A 23,389-nucleotide genomic window follows, 5' to 3' on the forward strand; every position below is an offset into this window, starting at 1 on the left:
AAGTGGGGGGGGGGGGAGAAGATTTAATAGGAAGCAGAGGGGTAACTTTTTTTACACAAAGGGTGGTGGTTGTATCGACGAGCTGTCAGAGGAGGCATAATCACAATGTTCAAGAAACATTTAGATTGGTACATGGATAGAACAGGTTTAGAGGGGTATGAGCCAAACGCAGGCAAGTGGGACCAGTAGAGATGGGACATGTTGGTTGGTGTGGGCAAGTTGGGCCGAAGGGCCTGTTTCCACGCTGTATGGCTCTATGCATTTCTATGTCTCTATGATGATGGCAAGAGGACGATTATTTACTAACTCTTGGCTGGAGAAAGATCTCTTCCATACTGTTGCAAAAATTGCGCCGAAAATATTCTCTTAAGACGAAAAGGTGCCAGTACGCATATAATAATTCATGCAATGCTATTTGCTGTGTACATTCATCTAATTATCACAAAAGTGTGAAATTCCAGGAAAAAAAGACAAAATCATTTATGAGAATGATCCCAGGGAAGATTGGGTTAGCACATGATGAGTTTTTGACGGCACTGGGTTGTATTCACTGGAGTTTAGAAGGTTGAGGGGGGGGGACCTCATTGAAACTTACCGAATAGTGAAAGGCTTGGATGGAGTGAATGTTGAGAGGGAGTGGGTGAGTCCTAGACCAGAGGGCATTGTCTCAGAATAAAAGGAATCACCTTTAGAAAATAAATGATGAGGAATTTATTTAGTCAGGGGGTGGTGAATCTGTGAAATTCATTGCCACCGGTAGCTGTGAAGGCCGCCATTGGGTATTTTTAAGGCGGAGATTGAAATATTCTTGATTAGTAAGGGTGTGAAGGGTTATGGAGAGAAGGCAGGAGAATGGGCTTGAGAGTGAAAGATAGATCAGCCATGATTGAATGGCAGAGTAGACTTGATGGGCCGAGTGGCCCAATTATCCTCCTGACATGAAATGCTGGAGTAACTCAGCGGGTCAGGCAGTATTTGTGGAGAACATGGATAGGTGACCTTTCGTGGTGGGATTCTTCTTCTGACTGACTGTGGTGGGTGGTTGGGGAGAAAGCTGGGAGGGAGGTTGGGGCAGTACAAAGCCTGGTAAGTGATAGGTGGATACATGAGAGGAGGGGTTTTGATAGGTGGATGGTCGCTCAGAGATGAAAAGACAAAAAGTATGAGATAAGGATAGAAGAGGTGCAAATTGTGAAGCCAGAGAAAGGAATATAGCTGGAAGGGGACAGGGGGGAGGCAAAGGGGGAGAAATGGATGCAAAACCAGGTGGGACACAAGGAAGGGAGGGGGGGGGGGGGCAGGGGGAAATGAGAGAAGGTGTTAGTAGGTTAGTTATCTGAATTTCAGGTGTTCCAAATTCAGGTAACTAATCTACTAACAACAACCCTTCTCCCCTCTCCCCATGCCCATTTACACCCATTTCCCCCCTTCCCCTTCCATTCCTTCACAATTCTCCCTTCTCCTACATTCCTCCACAATTAGTATCTCTTTGATCTTTATCTCACACTTTCCATCTCTTCTGACCCTTGACCTATCAAGAACACCACTCACTTGTATCCACCCATCATTCGCCAGACATTGTCCCACCTCCACCTCTCTTCCAGCTTTCTCCCCACCCCCTGACCACAGTCGGTCTGAAGAAGGGTCCTGACCTAAAACGTCACCTATCCACGTTCTGCAGAGTTGCTGCCTCACCCGCCGAGTGTGGTGTCATCTTTTGTAGCACTTTGTGTCATCTTTTGTAGATCAGCATCTGCAGTTCCTTGTGCCTCCATGAAATTCCAGGATCCGGGTAAAGGAATGATAAAGATACAATCATCTTCACCCGAATCAGAATCTCAATTAGAGGGAACCCTGAAGCGATGGGTTTCTCCACGGTACTTCTATTCTTGTTCTTCGTGGTTAAGGTCACACGAGAGGAGACACCACAGGTCCCATGGAGCTACTTGGCCCTAAGCTAATGCAGAGCCATCTGAACACAGCACGGTCAGAGCCACCCACCCATCAGTCAGGAGTGGATAGATTGGCCACCTGAAGAAAGATGTACTATTTAGTTGCAGTTGGCAATTAAACCTTCTTTATTCAACATTAACAATGTACAATACTGTATACATAATGCACTGAAGTAATGCAGGACAGCATTCAAAATATAATACAAGAAATGTTTTAATAAGCTACATTTAGAATCAGTTCACATCACTTTGATTGAATAATTTTAATGGCACTTAAATTGCAACTACGTGATGTTAACTTCATCAACCCAGATCAAAAGGCCGAGAATGTAATATTGGTCTGAACAAACTTTGCAAAGGTCCTCTACTCAAAGCATTTACAGAGGAGGACGGCATTATTAGCTTCAAGGTTTCGGCAAGGTGTTCAAAGTTACTACACATTCCTGTCATACATACACCCGTTCACTTTTTACACAATCCTTACGAAAGCAAAAGTACAGAATTCACTGGCATTACTGAATCACCACCAATGATTAATTTCTTGGGGGCAGTGGTGGGAGGCTAGAAGGAGGAGAATGCAAGATTCAGAGTCAACTAAATGATTAATTGAATAGCCTACAGCCCTTAACAGATTCAAGCCTGGCCTCCCCTCATCGATATCAGGTTAACAGGTGATGGCAATCATTCCAAATACAATTTTTTTTGTTGGTAGTTTGATCTGTGCAAGGATCTGGGAGTTAGGTTTACATTTCATCCACCAACTACAAACTGCAGATTTGTAAGTTGGGTTCGTGGGTGAGGTGGTGGGGGCACATAACGTCCGTTCCCGTCGTTTGTGTCGATTTACTCCACAATGAATGGCCATGTTTTTAAAGTGCATTATTAGCTTCACAAAGTTTTGCCACGAGTGTTTCTTTCCATGCCCAACAAACCTGCTCTGCGGCAAGCACTTCCCTTTCTCCCCTCCGCTCTTTCAAACACACAAACCTCTATATAAATCGCCGTCTTCATACCTTTGTGCATTTACACAGGCGACACCCCACCCTTCCCCATTCTTGCAGCCATATGAAAACAATATAATTTACAAAAAAAATTAAATGTGCAATCGTACAAACATAATTTCACATTTTCACACACCTGAAAATATACCTTTCTCGGGCACATTTTCCCCTCAATAACTTCCTATTTACAGTACAGTACAGTTAACACACTACGTGCTCCTATTGAATTGGAGGATTGCAATGTACGTGTGTGCAGGTCCAAACTACGTTTGAGCTCCTTTCCATGAGAATTCACACAATGGAGTTGGTTGATTTACACTCCATGCCATGAAAAACACACTAATAAACCTGCGGAAATAAAACAGCCATTCAAATTGCTCTGGGTTTAACGCGATATCTTAAAAATATCTTTCAGATATAGTCGCTAATAGTTTTTTTTTGCAAAATAAATTCTTTCAAAGTCTTAACTGCAACATTACAGCTGTATCTGCTTAGGTATTCAGTGAGCAAGATCACATGTTTGGCTTCACGTATTGTCACAAATACATTTCAGACCCAGCTAGAGTGTTTGATTAAACCATTTCACTTCCGTGATTTATAATCTTGTGCCTTCTCTTCTCTGCTGTAGTCAGCATTCATCTGGCCCAGAACAGAATAAGAAGCTTCCAAGCATTCTTGTCAACAACCTTCTGTGTTCTATTGTAATCTGTCATTCTGAAATGCTTTCCTTTCTTACAGAACCTTCAAAATATAAATAGAAATCAATGTGTTTTTCAGCAAAAGGGAAATCCATCTTTCTAGAAATCAGATCCGTGCATATAAAGTGCTGAGACACAATACAGGTTAGTTAAACAACATCATATTGAATGGCGGTGCTGGCTCGAAGGGCCGAATGGTCTACTCCTGCACCTATTTTCCATGTTTCTATAACAGTCACCCGAATTAGAAAAAAAGTCCAAAATTAGAACTCAATTAAATTACTCCTTAAGCTGTTCCTTACAATCCATCTTTTCAAAAATCCTTTGATCATTGAATAACTCCTTTGGCTTGGAATCGGATTGTACCATATGCTTTTTAAGTAAATATTAAAAACAAAAAAAGTATGTGGCATGTTGCTGTTTATAATCGAGATCTACATTAAATAATGATATACGATTATTAGTACGAGTGTCAGGGGTTATGGGGAGAAGGTAGAACAATGGGGTTGAGAGGGAAAGATAGATCAGCCATGATTGAATGGCGGTGTAGTCTTGATGGGCCGAATGGTTTAATTCTGCTCCTAGAATTATGAAGTTATCATGTGGTGAAAACAAATTTAAATCCACATATCTCTAATTCCTAACATTAAATAATTGATTATTTACCTACTGTCCAAAAATTACACATTAATAAAAAAGTAATACATAATAATAATACATAGTAATAAAAATCAATCGTAACAAGTGCTGCATAACTGAATAAGCAGAACTACATATACTGCAGAATATGCAGAATTGTACTTTCTCAGTTCTAGGAAATTAAAGGTTCCACATTTTAAATTTGAGCATCTAATGTGGGAGAATTTGTTTTACCACTGTAATGAATGAAAATGAAATTTTAATTACCAAAACATTCACTGTTTAAATAAAATTAGGGAGGTTACCGAAAACCAACGCATTTCCATGGAAATCCAAAGTGCGAAAAAGCAATTTTTCCCCCAATAAGCCATTTATCTGTGGTGGTGAATCTGTAGAATTCATTGGCACAGATGGCCATGGAGGCCAAGTCATTGGGTATTTTTAAAACGGAGATTGACAGGTTCTTGATTGGTAAGGGTATCAAGGTTACGGGACGAAGGCAAGAGAATGGGGTTGAGAGGGGAAAATAGATCAGCCATGATTAAATAGCGGAGAAGACTCCATGGGCCGAATGGCCTTATTCTGCTCCTATGTCTTGTGAACTTATGAACACTTATTATGACCGACACCTCAGCTATGAGCCAGTGTCAGGGTGAATGGCAGTCTTTGCTGTGACTGTTCATTTTGAACCGGATCGCTGGTTTCGGATAGTGAAGTTGGCGCCTTGAATTTGTTCTTTATTTTGAAAGTATTTAAAATATTGAGTGTAATCAGCGTTATTACTATTATTTTATTAAATCGAAGAAAAATCTAAAACTATTTAAGCGTTGTGTGTCTCCGATCAGGACAATGAGAAACAACAGGACAGGCTTCTACAACCTCAGCTGTAGTAGCATGTTTAATATAGTTTAGAGATACAGTATGGAAATAGGCCCTTCAGCCCACCAAGTCCACGCTGAACCTCGATCACCTGTTCACACTCGTTCTATATTATCCCAATTTCTCATCCACTCCCTACACACCGGTGGCAATTTACAGAGGGCCAATTAATCTACAAACCTGGGATACGGGAGGAAACTGGAGCACCCAGAGAAAACTGGAGCACCCAGAGAAAACTGGAGCACCCAGAGACCACACCCACATGGTCACAGGGAGAAATTCAAACTCATCACAGCCAGCACCCAACGTCAGGACTGAACCTGGATCTCTGGCACTGTGAGGCAGCAACACTACCAGCAAGTCTTATGGGATCGTTACACTTAGTCCAACATTTCAGGAGGTATGAGATGATGGCCACAATATATCATGTATTTAGACCGTTGAACTACAACAAAGGCTCTATCAAATAATGGCTCTAACCTACTCAGAGGGTGATATTAGATTACTAAACTCTCAATGATAAGAGAAGGCCAGGGAAAACTGTCTCAATCACCGTTATCAGGGGAATGTAAAAGCAAATTTGCACAACTTTGGTTCTGTCGCACTGATCATCTTTATAAAGAAAATGTGAAGTCATTAAGGCATTCACTGAGGAACAGGCAAGGCAATGATCAAACTATAAACAGGGCATTCTATGCATAAACAGCTTCACCAGTCATGCTTTTTATCACATTCGTGCTCCAGAACAATCAGAATCGTTGCACCTCAGAACATGCAGTTCATGTTTCTATATTGATTCCATGCAAGCCGATGTCTCAAACTGCATGTGCCAGCAAAATGCGTTTCCTGGACAGAGTCCATACCAATTTTCATAGCTTGATTGTATTTCTGTGGAGTAGTATGGTGCATATATCTAAACAATATAGTGGTGCGTGTATGCCAAGCTCAGTCCCCTGCATTTCTCACATCGATACTGGAAAGCTGCACAGAACCTACTACCTCTGCCAGAAGAATGAAGCTCATTCTTCAGCAGATCATCTGATTCTCTCCAATGGGTCTCACCAATGTCTTGTACAGCTTAGTTTAGTTTAGAAATACAGCACTCTTCGAAACAGGCTCTTCGACCCACCGAGTCTTCGCTGACCAGCGATCCCCGTACACTGGGACTATCCTACACACTAGGGACAATTTACAATCTTTACCGCAGCCAATTAACCTACAAACTTGCCGTCTTTAGAGTGTGGGAGGAAACTGGAGCACCTGGGAGAAATCCCACACGGTCACAGGGGGAACGTACAAACTTCGGACAGACAGAACAGTCAGGATCAAATCCAAGTCTCTGGCGCTGTAAGGCAGCAACTCTACCGCTGTGCCGCCTAAACCGCTGTAACATGACCTCCCAACTCCTGTACTTAATACCCTCACTGATGAAGGCAAGCATACTAAAACCCTCTTTACCACCCTGTCTACATGTGTTACCACTTTTAGGGAACTGTGTACCTGTGGCCCTAAACCTCTGCTCTACAGCACTCTCCAGGACCCTGCTATTTACTGTGCAACTCCTGCCCTGGTTTGACTTGCTAAAATCCATCACACTTGTCAGAGTTAAACTCCATCTGCCATTTCTTGGCCCTCCTCCCTCGTTGGCCCAAATCCTTTTGTAAACCTAGACAGCCCTCCTCATTCACGGTCCGCTATGCCAGCAGTTTTGATGTCATCTGCAAATGTACTTACCACGTTGCTCCATTGTCATCCAAATAATTAAGATAGATGACAAACAACAGTAGACCCAGGACAGAACCCTTCGGCAGTCCACTGGCAACAGGCCTCTAATTGGAAAAACTAACTTTCCTCTATCACCCTTGGACTCCTTCCATCAAGCCAATGTGGAATGCACGCTGCGAGAACAACATCAGTCTGACCTGCTGAGTTCCTCCAGCACCTCGAGTTTTGCTCAAGATTCCAGCATCTGCAGTGTCCTTCATCTTAATTTGGAATCCAGTTGTGTATCTCACCTTGGATCCCATGCGGTTTAAATGCACTAATCATCCCTGGAGACTGTACTTTGGTGTCTCAACCCACCCCCTCCCCTTCTTTCCACTCCCCCCCCCCCCACACCAAGTTGCCCATTTAATGCCGATCGTCACTCTGCTGGCAAAACAAAACCATACAGGCTAAGAGCAGCTACATTTTGATCATGCCAATGGCTGTTTAAACTAACCAGCAAGGCAGCAAAGGGATTTCAGCAGCCAACATTGATTCAGCAAGACTAGTGGGTACAACATGCTATGGTGTGTACCCTACCTGAGTGCTTAGAGGAAGGGGTCAGTGGTCAGACTCCAGGAGATTAGGAATATTGTGCATCTATACCTGCTGGCGTGAGCACAAGAGCCTGCAGAATATCAGACAACGAGACGATTCCCACAATACTTTCTTTCTCATCAACCACCACCAGCCGATGAACCTGAAAGCAGGAAAGCAAAGGGTGTTTGCAGCAAATACACTAGTTTGTTTTATTAAAATACTTTTCACTATGTAATCCAGTTACCAAGACAACCGTACTCAAAACGATTAGGCAAAGGCTCAGGTTCCAGTGAAACAAAAAAAATCATTTCCAAAGGTCTTAAACGTATTTGTTATTGTAACAAAGACGGGTCAGGCAGAGAGAGCCTGAGAATCGGATGGAATTGATGAGGGAGAAGGTTCAAGAGAGGACAACACCCAGCAATTTTTAGAAGCTCCTGGAACCCAGAACACACTTTTGTTGCCATCAGCAAGTAATTTTTGGTGTTATGCATATTTTGCTTAGTTCAGTTTAAAAAAAGAGATAATGATTGGAAACAGGCCATTTGGCCCAACGAGCCCATGCCAACCAGCGATTCCCATACACAATTCTATCCTACATACTAGGGACAATTCACAGAGGCCAATTAACCTACAAACCTGCACGTCTTTGGAATGTAGGACCAAACCAGAGCAGCCGGAGAAAACCCACGCGGTCAGGAGAGCGTACACATTCCGTACAGGCAGCACCCAAGGGCAGGATCAAACCCGGGTCTCTGGTGCTGTAAGACAGCAACTCTACCACAGTTCCACCCTTAATGAATTTATGAATAAGTTATGAATTATGGTGCCACTCATTAAACATATTCTGCATGGTTGTCTGATTCCTGCATAAAAACAACCCAGACACATTCCAAGCTGCCAGGTTTAAAAAGCACGCGCTCTGGGCTTCAACAATGTGCCATGACAGGAGGGGAGGAGGGGAAGACTATACTGCTCACCACATTCTTCGCCACTTGAGTAATTAGTGCATTTAGGGGGGGGGGGGGGGGGGAGAACAATCGAATGAGCAAATGTAGACACAAAGTGCTGGAGCAAATAAGCAGGTCAGGCAGCACCCCGAGAGGACATGGGTAGGCGACGTTTCAGGTCGGGACCTTTCTTCAGACTGATTGTAGTGTGGTGCGGGAAACAAAGATGGGAGAGAGAAGGGGCAGGACAGGGCATGGCCGATAATAAATTAATACAGGCAAGAGGATTATTTGATAGGCAAACATATATTTAATAAATACATATTTGATAGGTAAAAATATTTGATAGAGAGGGTCTTCTTATTGAGTCCACGTCACAAGATTATAAATTGTTCAGCCAGAGCTGAACACACTTCTCGGCATCTGCAAACTATGGCGTCTTGTGCTTCTTGTGCGTAGTAGTGGAAAGATTGGTGGAAACAGGGCCGCGACGTGAACACTCTTTCCTTGATCCCATAGAGAGGGTTATTTGATAGGCAAAACACTTCCTGGCCTGTGCCCACCTATTACGGGCATGCTCTGTCCTCCCCTCCTCTCTATCAGCTATTTTTCTCGCCTCCCTACCGTCAGTCTAAAGAAGGGTCCCGACCTAAAAAGTTACCTATCCATATTCTCCAGAGATACTGCCTGACCAGTTGAGTTTCATTTCTTTTTTTTTCATTTCATATATACAGCGCAGAAACAGGCCTTTTCGGCCCACCAAGTCCGCGCCGCCCAGCGATCCCCGCACTATTAACACTATCCTACACACACTAGGGACAATTTTTACATTTACCCAGTCAATTAACCTACATACCTGTACGTCTTTGGAGTGTGGGAGGAAACCGAAGATCTCGGAGAAAACCCACGCAGGTCACGGGGAGAACGTACAAACTCCTTACAGTACAGCACCCGTAGTCAGGATCGAACCTGAGTCTCCGGCGCTGCATTGGCTGTAAAGCAGCAACTCTACCGCTGCGCTATCGTGCCGCCAGCATTTTGTGTCTATCTTTGGTGTAAAACTGGAGCAGGCTTGCATGCAATGCAACAGCACGGACCTGCAGAGCCAAATGGTCGAATGGTTTCTGCGCATTGAATGCTGCTCAAAACACGCCTTTACCTCAGCTTTAACTATTCTGTCCACCGTTGTCTCCAGTGTTTCCAGCCTATGACACTTCATCACCCCCTCGAAATACTGTGAGCGGTGCCGCAGTGCCTGGGTTACGGTGATGTCCAGATTATTGTACGTCTTTTCAGCAGCAAGATTCTGAACAAGGGCGAAAAAAACTCCATAAACATGCAATGTTTATATCTTTATCTTGGTTTCAAAAAAATGAATGCTCTGGAAATTGCAGCTGGTTTATATTTAGATCTTTAACTTTTTTCTTAATTTGGTCAATTCAGTCTTGGGGTGAGATCATTTGAAAATAAAGAAATGCTTAGCACATCAAAACAAACTGCATTTGAAAATAAAGAAATGCTTAGCACATCAAAACAAACTGGAATTTTATTTATCGGTGACTGGAATGTTACTTGCAATTTTAAATTTAGAAAATAATAAGCATCTAAAACTCTCCAGATAAATGCCTTAAGGAATTAAGGTCAACATGAATAAAGGAACTGCTAGATGACATTGATCAAGATTTGTTTTTCATGCCTTTGTTGTTGGGTGATGCAGTGCTGGAGTTATTGATCTGCTTTAATTAAGCCTCCACATTTCATTCTCCTTTTTACCTCCAAAGCTTGCTCCCCATAACATTCAAATTACTCATACACCATATTCCGAAATATTAACTTTATCCCAAATGTCCACTTCCCAAGAACTTTAACCATGTTATCAATGTTCCACCAAGTCTTTCATCACAAAGTCAGCAGCCTGTTCAAGAATTTAGTCAAATCCTTGGATACAATCACTGTGTTGCTTATGATACTGCACACTATTAATCAAGTGCACAGTCATGGTGTTTAGTGCGGCATGGTGGTGCAGCCGTAGAGTTGCTGCCTTACGGTGCCAGAGACCTGGATTCGATCCTGACTACAGGTGCTGCCTGTATGGAGTTTGCACATTCTCCTTGTGACCGCGTGAGGTTTCCCCATGTGCTCCAGTTTCCTCCCACACTCCAAAGATATACAGGAGTTAGGAGGAGGGGGAGTTCAACGAGATCTGGGTGTCCTAGTGCATCAGTCAATGAAAGGAAGCATGCAGGTACAGCAGGCAGTGAAGAAAGCCAATGGAATGTTGGCCTTCGTAACAAGAGGAGTTGAGTATAGGAGCAAAGAGGTCCTTCTACAGTTGTACCGGGCCCTGGTGAGACCGCACCTGGAGTACTGTGTGCAGTTTTGGTCTCTGAATTTGAGGAAGGATATTCTTGCTATGGAAGGCGTGCAGCGTAGGTTCACTAGGTTAATTCCCGGAATGGCGGGACTGTCGTATGTTGAAAGGCTGGAGCGATTGGGCTTGTATACACTGGAATTTAGAAGGATGAGGGGGGATCTTATTGAAACATATAAGATAATTAGGGGATTGGACACATTAGAGGCAGGAAACATGTTCCCAATGTTGGGGGAGTCCAGAACAAGGGGCCACAGTTTAAGAATAAGGGGTAGGCCATTTAGAACGGAGATGAGGAAGAACTTTTTCAGTCAGAGAGTGGTGAAGGTGTGGAATTCTCTGCCTCAGAAGGCAGTGGAGGCCAGTTCGTTGGATGCTTTCAAGAGAGAGCTGGATAGAGCTCTTAAGGATAGCGGAGTGAGGGGGTATGGGGAGAAGGCAGGAACGGGGTACTGATTGAGAGTGATCAGCCGTGATCGCATTGAATGGCGGTGCTGGCTCGAAGGGCTGAATGGCCTACTCCTGCACCTATTGTCTATTGTCTATAGGATGGTAGGTTAATTTGGCTTCTGTAAATTGTCCCTAGTGTGTAGGATAGGGGATAACTGGTCAGCACAGACCCGGTGGGACAAAGGGCCTGCTTCCTTGTTGTAGCTCTAAACTAAACAAATACACTGATCCATTCATAAGTTCATAAGTGATAGGAGCAGAATTAGGACATTCTGCCCATCAGGTTTACTCCGCCATTCAATCATGGCTGATCTATCTCTCCCACCTAACCGCATTCTCCTGCCTTCTCCCCATAACCCCTGACACCCATACTAATCTATAATCTCTTTAAGACCACTACAGAAAAATCGAGTTAACAGTAGTGAGGATAGTTGCTCACTAGTGTGGTCAGAGGCACCAAACCAAAATAGTTGGAGTGACATTTCAACAAAAAAACACACTGCACACATGCAGTAATGTTTCTGAAAATCACTGCTCATATTAATCAAATCAAAGTTCCTTGGGAAAGGTGAACAAATTTACCCCTTATCCTGTATCTGTACACTGTGGACAGCTTGATTGTAATAATTTATAACCTTTTTGCTGACTGGATAGCACGCAACAAGAAAGCTTTTCACTGTACTTCGGTACACGTGACAATAATAAACTAAATTAATGTCCTTCAAAGCAAATTCCGAATGTTACTTAGCAACTGCAATCAATGAAGAAGTCAAGGGTGTTCGAGATCTGTTCATTCCCATCGCGTGTCTGCACTCAACAAATTTGAAGCGACTGCTGTATAATTGTTTTAATACTATTAACTCAAATTAAATCATTTAAATAGAAAACATTTTTTTCCAGCAGCTTCAGAACCAAGACTATGCGTTTAATAGAATGTGCTCCTGTTGCTAAACATAAGTATTTTATATTTGAGATGCTAAAAGAACCAATGACTACTCAACTCCACATAGTTACACAAGCAGGCACAAGGCAACACACGGGCATGTAGAACCAGGATGTGGGAGGGAACCGGAGCACCCGGAGGAAACGCACAGTTTTGTAAGTATAGCTTGGGTCCGACTAAACTAAGCCAAAGCATATGATATTTGCAATATATTGAATAATATTATTTAATCAACAGCTCACATGTCATCACAGACACAAGGCAAACTACATGAGCCACCCTTAACTGATAAAGATTGCAGGCTTATTACACTGTGACTGTTACATTTAAAGTCAGAACAAAGGACATGTATTGCCTGACAATGTATTGCAGTCAATATGACTAGCTAATTATGTTCATAATGACAACATGATTAATGGCTGCAGTTGAAGATACATGCAGGAATTTAATTTACTACAGCATAATGACAATGTGAAATACAAAGAGAACTGTACTTACTATAACATCAAATTTGGAATAAATATCTACAACCTTCCCTGTAAAAGAAAAAGTTAAATTAGATGCAATGCTCAATGCAAAGACCACCGATTTCTCATTTGCCTATGCAAACCTCCCAAGTACAGATCCACTATTCTGTTTAGTCTAAGTCCCTCATTCTTTAAGGTGCTTTTGTTGCACATAGAGCAATTAATTATGTCATTCAAACAAATTCTAACTGTAAATAGACATAATCAACAAATACATCTGTAGTTTTAAAGGTCACTAAGACGTAAGTGTCAATAGTCTATGTTGGATAGATTACTTTTGTTTCTGGCACTGTTTAGCTTAATATGGAAACTCAAATGCCTCTTCTGATTCCCATAGAAGTTATGCCCTTCTCATGTAATTAAGGCCTCAATACTGGAGCTGTTGAACTGGAGAGGATGCCCCATTATAGTGAATCGGAAACCTGATGCTTGAAACTGGGCCTCGGTTTCTGTACCTATCATGGGAAGTGATTAACAGACGGACACAGAGATAGATTCAAGGGGGTGTTCAAAGCTTACTTGGAAAAAAAGTCCAACACCCGAACCGATGCCGAGAATCCGTGTCAATGACTACTCCAAATAGAGGAGGAACATCCAGCCCCAAGAACCTCAGGTCCAAGCGCGGGATCATGCGGAAGATCAGTGAAAATGACAGAAATATGCCACCTCACAATTAACCCTCCCTGCCAGCTCCTGCCCCACGTGTAGCAGAGTCTGCACGTCCCACCGTTAAGAAACCGTATGGTATGTTGCCTTCATTACTTGCAGCATTGAGAGCGAGAGTCAGGAAGTCATGATGCAGTTCTATAAGACTTTGCTTAGACTGCACTTGGGAGTATTGTGAGCATTTCTAGTTCACCCATTACAGGAATGATACGGAGGCTTTGGAGAGGGTTAAATGAGGTTTACCAGAATGTTTTAAAAAAAGGAGCTGCAGATGTTGGTTTACAAAAAAAGACACAAAGTGCCAGAGTAACTCAGCAGGTCAGGCAGCATCTCTGGCGAAAAAGAATGGGTGGCGTTTCGCGTCGAGCCTGAAGAAGGGTCCTGACCCAAAACGTCACCCATCCTTTTTCTCTGGAGTTGCTGCGCGATCTGCTGAGTTACTCCAGCACTTTGCGTCCATCTGAGGGAATGCAGAGATATGGATCATGTGCAGGAAAATGAGGTTGGTTTATCTAGGCATCATGTTTAGCACAGACAGGCTGTAGTACCTGTGCTATACTGTTCTATGTTCTATCTCAATACTGGGATGGAAACAAGTCAGCATTGATCCTGAGCATTACCCAAATGTCTTTTAAATGGGGTGGCACAGTGGCGTAGTGGTAGAGTTGCTGCCTCAGAGTGCTAGGGATCCGGGTTCAAACCTGACTACTGGTGCGGTCTGTGTGGAATTCGTACGCTCTCCCTGTGACTACGTGGTTTTCTCCTGGTGCTCCAGTTTCCTCCCATATCCCAAAGGCGTGCTGGTTGGTAGGTTAATTGGCTTCTGGAAATTGTCCCTAGTGTGTGGGATAGACCTAGTGTACGGGTGATTGCTGGTCAGCGCGAACTCAGTGGGCCTAAGGGCCTGTTTCCACGCTGTATCTCTTAACTAAACTAAACTCTAAACTAAATGTTGTTATAGTACCTGCCTCAATTACCTCCTCTGGCAGCCCGTTTCAATTCCCACAACGATGAGAAGGCCTACCGGGAGGAGGTGGCTGATCTGGCACTCTGGTGTCAGGACAATAGCCTCCTCTTGAATGTCACTAAAACAAAGGAGCTGATTGTGGACTTCAGAAGGGCTAAACATCCAAGGACGTACACGCCACTGGAGATAAATGGGTCTATTGTGGATAGGGTGAGCAATTTCAAATACTTGGGAGTCCGCATCTCAGAGGATCTGACGTGGGCAACGCACATTGCCGCACTGGTGGGTAAGGCTAAGCAGCGCCTTTACCACCTTAGACAACTGAGGAAATTCAGAGTGTCGCTGAGGATCCTCCATTGCTTCTACTCTGGGGCTGTAGAGAGCATCCTGTCCGGCAACATTACAGTCTGGTTTGGGAACAGCTCTGCCCAGGACAGGATGGCCCTGCAGAGAATAGTGCGTTCGGCAGAACGCACCATGGGAACTACACTCGTCCCCCTGCAGGACCTATACATCAGGAGGTGCAGATCCAGAGCAAGCAAGATCATGAGGGACCCCTGCCACCCCAGTAACGGACTGTTCCAGATGCTACGGTCAGGCAAACGCCTCCGCTGTCACGCTGTGAAAACGGAGAGGATGAGACGGAGCTTCTTCCCACAGGCCATCAGGACTGTCAACTTTGATAACCCCAGAGACTAAATTTTTGTCGACACTTTTTGTGCTATGTTTAGTAACTTATTAACTTTATTTATATGCTGTAACTGTAATTATTTTTGTGCACAACCCGCAGGCATTGCCACTTTCATTTCACTGCACATCGAGTATGTGTATGTGACAAATAAATTTGACTTGACTTGACTTGACTCTGTGTGAAACCATCACCGTGTGTGTGAAATAATTTATATTTGTAGCAACATGATAGTAGACTGACAAAAAAAAAAGAAAACTCTGATGTCCTATCCAAACATTCCAGGTCAAGGTCCATCTCTCAGTGCCAAACACAAGTGATTCTTTACAATGATATTGAAGAAGAGTTCAATTTGATCTCAACAACTCAGCATGATAAATATCGTGCCTGATGCCAAACAGGACAGTGTAGACTAAGATGATCTTGTTCCACTCCTGTACTAGACACAAGCAAATGAGTGGGCGGCACAGTGGCGCAGCGGTAGAGTTGCTGCCTTACAACGCCAGAGACCTGGGTTCGATCTTGACTATGGGTGCTGTCTGTATGTTCTCCCTGTGACTGCGTGGCTCTCCACCAGATGCTCCAGTTTCCTCCCACACTCCAAAGAGGTACGATTTTGTAGGTTAATTGGCAAAAAAATTAAATTGTCGCTAGTGTGTAGGATAATGCTAGTGTACGGGGTGATCGCTGGTCGGCACGGACTCGGTGGCTGAAGGGCCTGTTTCCGCGCTATATCTCTAAAAATCTAAAGTCAAGATTGTGCTGGAGCGGATAGCATAAGGCTCCAGTCTTTCAACAAAAGCAAAGCAGGGCGTACAGCCATCTGGTGGCATCACAGACTGATCAACTGTCACAGCATCAGAGGGGAGCCAGAATCTATTCTCACAATACTCTGAGTCTCCCATTTTCCTTTTATCCCCTCTCTTTCCCCTTCCACCCATATCACTCCCTCTGGCTTGCCATTTCACTCCTCCCCTTTCTTTATCTGATACCCGTATGTCTTCTATTTATCTCTATCCCTCGTCTCTACTCTCACCCTCCTCTCACCTGTATCCACCCATCACTTGTGTGGGAAGGAACTGCAGATGCTGGTTTATACCGAAGATAGACACAAAATGTTGGAGTAATTCAGCGAGTCAGGCAGCGTCTCCGGAGCAAAGAGTAGGTAATGTTTCGGGACGGAACCCTTCATCAAACTGAAAGATAGAGGCCAGAACTTGCGCCAGCACTGTTTTGTTCTGGCCTTCTCTATCTTTCAGTCTGATGCAGGGGAATAGCAGCGGGTCAGACAGCACCTCTGGAGAAAATGGATAGGTGACGTTTTGGGTCGGGACCTTTTGTCATACCACCAGTTCAAATGAAAGGTCATCAGCCTGAATCGTTAATGCTGTTTCTCTCCCCACATTTCCTGACTTGGAACTTCTATAAGGCTGTTATCAGGCAACTGAACCATTCTTTCAACAACTCGAGAGCGGTCCTGAATTACCATCTACCTTATTGGAAATCCTTGGATTATCTTTAATCAGACTTTACTGGAACTAAACGTTATTCCCTTTATCATAATTTGTACACTGTGAATGGCTCGATTGTAATCTGTATTGTCTTTCCGCTGACAAATGCTTTTCACTCTACCTCAGTACACATGACAATAAACTAAACTAAACATCTGTAATATTCTGCTGGTAGACACAAAATGCTGGAGTAACTCAGTGGGTCAGGCAGCATCTCGGGAGAGAAGGAATGGGTGACGTTTCAGTCTGAAAACGGGTCTCGACCCGAAGCGTCACCCATTCCTTCTCTCCCAAGATGCTGCCTGAGTTACTCCCGCGGAGTTACTCCAGCATTTTGTGTCTACCTTCGATTTTAACCAGCATCTGCAGTTTTTTTCCTACACTGTAATGTTTTGCTTTTCTATCGAATAACCTGTTGATCTATGACTACTATAGTCTCTGACAAATTCCACTTTAATTCGCCATGGCTTTCATCATCAGCAAAGCTAAAAGTCAGAGAAAGATCAAACACCAACCTGACTCATCCACGACGGGCAATGCAGAAACTCTCCTGTCCACAAATATACTGAGGGCTTTTATAATAGGAGTGTTTGGATGGATGAAGGCAATATTAAGGTAGGTTCCTATTCCAAGTTCCTCCAGTGTTTTCTTCATAAAGGCAGGCTTTGGCATCTCACAGACCTGCGGAGGAATGAAAGAAAATGTTACAGCCCCAACATTTGTTTCTGTTTCAATGCTCTTTCCACAGCTGTGCCAAATCAGGAGCCACACAGTTTAGTTTAGTTTAGAGCTACAGCACAAAAACAGGCCCTTCAGGCCACGTCGACCAACGGTCACCCCGAACACTAGCACTATCCTACACACTAATGGTCATTTACAACCAAAGCCAATTAAATTACAAACCTGTACGTCTTTGGAATGTAGGAGGGAACCGGAGTACCAGGAGAAAACCCACGCGGGCACAGGGAGAACGTGCGAACTCCGCACACACAGAACCTGTGGTTAGGATCAAATCCAGGTCTGTGGCGCCGAAAGGCAGCAACTCTACCACTGCACCACCATGCTCCTACCAAGTGTGTTAACAATTACTTATTCCAAGCCAAAACACATAAGTACAGGAGGAACTCAGTGTGGCAGGCAGCCTCTGTGGAGGGTATGGACAGAGGAACATTTCAGGTCGGGACCCTTCTTCACACTGATTGCAGTACGGATGGAGAAAGCAGAAACAGGGAGGTGGAGTCAGGATAAAGCCTGGCAGGTGACAGGTGGATACAGGTGGGGGTGATTGGCAGATGGGTGGAGTAAGTGACAAAGGCTAGAGGTGAAAAAGAGAAAAAGGGCTAGATAAGAAGAGGAGGAGTGAAGCGTAAAACTGGAAGGAAGAATATGGACGGAGAGGGACTGGGACATGGTTGGAGATGAGTGCACGAAGGATGGGAAAGCAGCAAGGCCACTTGGGGAGGGGGGTGGGGGAGAGATGGTGCAAGAAGTGTGTTTGCACTAGGCTAGGGTGGGGCAGGGGAAAGAGGGCTAGGGTGGTTTTGACCCTGGGGTTGTAAGCTACCTAAGTGGAGTATTTCTCCCTCCATCCTCTAGCCCCTTCACCAGTCATCCTGCTTCTTTCCACTCCTTCTATCCTCATCTCCCATTTCTGTTATCTCCCCTCTTTCCACTTTTATCCCTCTCCCAATTTTTACATTTAACTTCTCCTATCACCTTATCTAATACCTTTTGTCTCCTTCTCACCACTATCCATTGTTACTTACAATCTGCCAATCAACCCTCCCCCCCCCCCCCGCCCCCGCTTTTACCTGTTTCCACCTATCACTTGCCAGGCTTTGTCCCGACCCCTTCTCTCTTTTCCAGTTTTCTTCCCCCACTCCTATCAGTTTGAATATTATCTCTCCATTCCTTCTGCAGATGCGGCCTGACCCGCTTAGTTCCTCCAACACCGTGTGTTTTGCTTAAGATTCCAGTTTATTTCAAGCCTCCCGCTAAGAGAAGAAATAAGCAATTGGAGAATTTATTTTGGCTTTTGGATAGTTATCTTTCAACGGTGTACTTCAGGAAATTGCACAGTTGTATCGGTGGTGCCTAGAAGGTGAAAGGCACAATAGTTGAAGACCATGGCTCAACACCACATCCTGCTCAAGGACAACCAAAAATACAGCGATATAAAAATAAAACCTTTGATCTCTGGTGGGCTGAAATCCCTGCCCACGTAGCAAAAGTATAAATAGTCCGTGAAAAGTAATTTGTAGATGATAAAATAAATATCAAAAAAGGAATCAGAAAAGGAAGCCCGACATGGAGAGGATTAGGTTAATCCTCTTAACATGTCAAATCTCTGGAGCACAGAAATGACGTTATGTACAACTGGAACATAAAAACGTTGTTGAAGTATGATTTGAAAATCTATTTATTTATCAATGGTGTGTGCAACAATGTTAATGATGCACAAATGCTTTTGGGGGGGAAAAAAGCTTAATTTATAACCATATAACCATATAACAACTACAGCACGGAAACAGGCCCATTCGGCCCTACCAGTCCACGTCGACCACTCTCTCTGACCTAGTCTCATCTACCTGCACTCAGACCATAATCCCCTCTTATCCATATACCTATCCAATTTACTCTTAAATAATAAAATAATAATAAAATCGAGCCTGCCTCCACCACTTCCATTCCATACAGCCACCACCCTCTGAGTAAAGAAGTTACCCCTCATGTTACCCCTAAACTTTTGTCCCTCAATTCTGATGCTATGTCCCCTTGTTGGAATCTTCCCCACTCTCAAAGGGAAAAGCCTACCCACGTCAACTCTGTCCGTCCCTCTCAAAATTTAAAAAACCTCTATCAAGTCCCCCCTCAACCTTCTACGCTCCAAAGAATAAAGACCCAACCTGGTCAACCTCTCTCTGTAGCTTAAGTGCTGAAACCCAGGCAACATTCTAGTAAATCTCCTCTGTACCCTCTCCATTTTGTCGACATCCTTCCTATAATTTGGCGACCAGAACTGCACACCATACTCCAGATTCGGCCTCACCAATGCCCTGTACAATTTTAACATTACATCCCAACTTCTATACTCGATGCTCTGATTTATAAAGGCAAGCATACCAAACGCCTTCTTCACCACCCTATCCACATGAGATTCCACCTTCAGGGAACAATGCACAGTTATTCCCAGATCCCTCTGTTCCACTGCATTCCTCAATTCCCTACCATTTACCCTGTACGTCCTATTTTGATTTGTCCTACCAAAATGCAGCACCTCACACTTATCAGCATTAAACTCCATCTGCCATCTTTCAGCCCACCCTTCCAAAAGGCCCAAGTCTCTCTGTAGACTTTGAAACTCTACTTCATTATTAACTACACCACCTATCTTAGTATCATCTGCATATTTACTAATCCAATTTGCCACACCATCATCCAGATCATTAATGTAAATGACAAACAACAGTGGACCCAACACAGATCCTTGGGGTACTCCACTAGACACTGGCCTCCAACCTGACATACAATTGTCAACCATTACCCTCTGGTATCTCCCATTCAGCCATTGTTGAATCCATCTTGCAACCTCACTATTAATACCCAACGATTTAACCTTCTTAATCAACCTTCCATGTGGAACCTTGTCAAATGCCTTACTGAAGTCCATATAGACAACATCCACAGCCTTGCCCTTATCAATTTCCCTGGTAACCTCTTCAAAAAATTCAAGAAGATTAGTCAAACATCCAGGCACAAATCCATGTTGACTGTTTCTAATCAGGCCTTGTTTATCCAAATAATTATATATATTGTCCCTAAGTATCTTTTCCATTAATTTTCCCACCACAGACGTCAAACTAACAGGTCTATAATTGCTAGGTTTACTTTTAGAACCTTTTTTAAACAAAGGCACAACATGCGCAATGCGCCAATCTTCCGGCACCATCCCCGTTTCTAATGACGTTTGAAATATTTCCGTCTAGCCCCTGCTATTTCTGCACTAACTTCCCTCAATGTCCTAGGGAATATCCTATCAGGACCTGGAGACTTATCCACTTTTATATTTTTCAAAAGTGTCCGTACCTCCTCTTCTTTAATCCTCATAATTTCCATCACTAGGTAGGATAAGGGAAGAGGTCCTGAAAGGAGAATTTAGGGGGCTAGGAAGAGAGTTAAAAAAAAGGACTTCCAAAGCAATAATCTCAGGCTTACTGCCTGTGCCACGCGATAGTGAGAATAGGAATGGAGTGAGGTGGAGGATAAATATGTGGCTGAGGAACTGGTGCAGGGAGCAGGGATTCAAGTTTCTGGATCATTGGGACCTCTTCTGGGGGAAGTATGACCTGTACAAAAAGGACGGGTTGCATCTGAACCTGAGAGGAACCAATATCCTGGCGGGGAGATTTGCTAAGGTAATTGCGGAGACTTTAAACTAGCACGGTTGGGGGGAGGGACTCAAACACAGATAGCTAATAGGCAGTGTGTGAGGCAGGAGGCAGAAAAGGGAAACACTCAGACCCAATATGTAGGAGAGAAAGAAGTGAAAATAAATAAACTGAGAATAAGAAATGATGGGTCCCTTAAATGTGTATATTTTAATGCTAGGAGCATTGTAAGAAAGGTGGATGAGCTTAGAGCCTGGATTGACATCTGGAAGTATGATGTTGTGGCGATCAGTGAAACATGGTTGCAGGAGGGTTGCGATTGGCAATTAAATATTCCAGGATTTCATTGTTTCAGATGTGATAGAATCGGAGGGGCAAGAGGTGGGGGTGTTGCATTGCTTGTCAGGGAGGATATCACAGCAGTGCTTTGGCAGGACAGACTAGAAGGCTCGATTAGGGAGGCTGTTTGGGTGGAACTCAGAAATGAGAAAGGTTTAGCAACACTTATAGGGGTGTATTATAGACCGCCAAATAGGGAACGAGAATTGGAAGAGCAAATATGTAAGGAGATAGCAGATATTAGTAGTAAGCACAGAGTAGTGATTGTGGGTGATTTCAATTTTCCGTATATAGACTGGGAATCACATTCTGTTAAAGGGCTGGATGGTTTGGAGTTTGTAAAATGTGTGCAGGATAGTTTTTTGCAGCAATACGTAGAGGTACCTACCAGAGAAGGGGCAGTGTTGGACCTCCTGTTAGGAAATGAGACGGGTCAGGTGACGGAGGTATGTGTTGAGGAGCACTTTGGGTCTAGTGATCACAATGCCATTAGTTTCAATATAATTATGGAGAAGGTCAAATCTGGACCAAGGGTTGAGATTTTGGATTGGAGAAAGGCTAATTTTGAGGAGATGAGAAAGGATTTAAAAGGAGTGAAATGGAACTTTTTGTTTTATGAAAAGGATATAATAGAGAAATGGAGGATATTTAAAGGTGAAATTTTGAGAGTACAGAGTCTTTATGTCCCTGTTCGGTGGAAAGGAAAGAATAATAATTTGAAAGAGCCGTGGTTTTCCAGGGAAATTGGACACGGTTCGGAAAAAGAGGGAGATATACAATAAATATAAGCGGCAGGGAGTAAATGAGGTTCTTGAGGAATATAAAGAATGTAAAAGGAATCTTAAGAAGGAAATTAGAAAAGCGAAAAAAAGATATGAGGCTGCTTTGGCAAGTAATGTAAAAGTAAACCCCAAGGGGTTCTACAGATATGTCAATAGCAAAAGGATAGCGAGGGATAAAATTGGTCCATTAGAGAGTCAGAGTGGACAGCTATGTACTGAGCCGGAAGAAATGGGGGAGATATTAAACAATTTCTTTTCTTCGGTATTCACCGAGGAGAAGGATATTGAATTATGTGAGGTAAGCGAAACAAGTATACACTGATGTCCATTTGACTGATGAAGGTTTTAGAAGGTAATACTTACAAAAAGCTGCAAAAACTTTAGAATCCTTTTATGAGTGAGGATATAAAGTGCATTCCCACTGACGGGGTCGATGACGGGCAAGCGATGAATTTTGTTCTTAATGAGTGAATATACTGCATCGAAGAGGCTGAAAGAACAAAGATTCAATCTGGTGTTACCAGCACATCATGTCAGTGGCAAAGCGAGAAATCTCAGCTGTGGATCACTCTTGCCTCATGCATCCGAAGCTCATGGCTTCAAGGTCCACACTGAAGAGTTGAGCACAAATATGGGAAAAGATGATTGACTAGAGGTCTCTGTGATAAAATATGATTCAAGCAAGCACCTAAAATGGTTAGGCTGATGAGATCAAAAGAGTTAAAGGTGTTTAATTATTATGTGTAGCAACAGTGGAACAAAGAAATTCTTACTTGCAACAGCATAACAGGCCGATAAATACAATACACATGGATAATATATAAACAAAAAAAACAAAAAAAATCAATAACCCCAAGACTAGTGCAGAAGAGAATTGCTTCACATAACTTCCTACTCTCACACAGCATAAATGCTTAAAAATCTGGCATTGTTTGCCCTGTTTGCAGAAACCAGACATATAACTAAACTCCAAACTATGAACTGCCTTGGTTGCAAGAGGGACTCTGGACTTCATTTTGTTTTTTGCACAAAATTGGGTTTTTTAATTTATTGAACTTTGTCTTGTGTGTCTATTGAATACTGTTTTACAAACCTGTTGTACTGCTGCAACTAAGAATGTAATTGTTCTGTTTCGGCACATATGCCAATAATACTCTTGTCACACCGCATCACTATCTTTGTGTGATTAACTATACAACACAATTTTAATTCCAAGGGATTCAAAGGACCAACTAATGATAGCAATTCAGAGTTAGAGCGAGTACCTAGAAGCTCACAGGATTAATTCCTAGCAGGTCCCCTGCGAGCATGAAAACAGTCATTTGAACGGAGCA

General features: G+C 43.3%; 1 protein-coding gene across 11 annotated transcripts in view; it reads right to left on the bottom strand.

Annotated features, from left to right (window-relative positions):
- Window positions 1-2,061: 2,061 nt before the first annotated feature.
- LOC144607619 (5'-AMP-activated protein kinase subunit gamma-2) overlaps window positions 2,062-23,389 on the bottom strand; it is a 340,164-nt gene continuing 318,836 nt past the window's right edge. For 10 of the 11 annotated variants that reach the window (XM_078424584.1, XM_078424612.1, XM_078424629.1 and 7 more), the window contains 6 exons: window positions 22,419-22,545; window positions 17,062-17,227; window positions 12,686-12,723; window positions 9,583-9,729; window positions 7,540-7,633; window positions 2,062-3,694 (listed from right to left, as the gene is read on the bottom strand). In XM_078424584.1, coding sequence (XP_078280710.1) covers window positions 3,663-3,694; window positions 7,540-7,633; window positions 9,583-9,729; window positions 12,686-12,723; window positions 17,062-17,227; window positions 22,419-22,545 — 604 coding nt within the window. In that variant the 3' untranslated portion in view covers window positions 2,062-3,662. Of the gene's footprint in view, window positions 3,695-7,473; window positions 7,634-9,582; window positions 9,730-12,685; window positions 12,724-17,061; window positions 17,228-22,418; window positions 22,546-23,389 lie in introns of all 11 variants that reach the window. The other variant, XM_078424574.1, reaches the window with a different exon arrangement.

The sequence above is a fragment of the Rhinoraja longicauda genome, chromosome 2 (assembly GCF_053455715.1).
Source record: "Rhinoraja longicauda isolate Sanriku21f chromosome 2, sRhiLon1.1, whole genome shotgun sequence".
In the NCBI taxonomy this organism is placed as follows: Eukaryota; Metazoa; Chordata; class Chondrichthyes; order Rajiformes; family Arhynchobatidae; genus Rhinoraja; species Rhinoraja longicauda.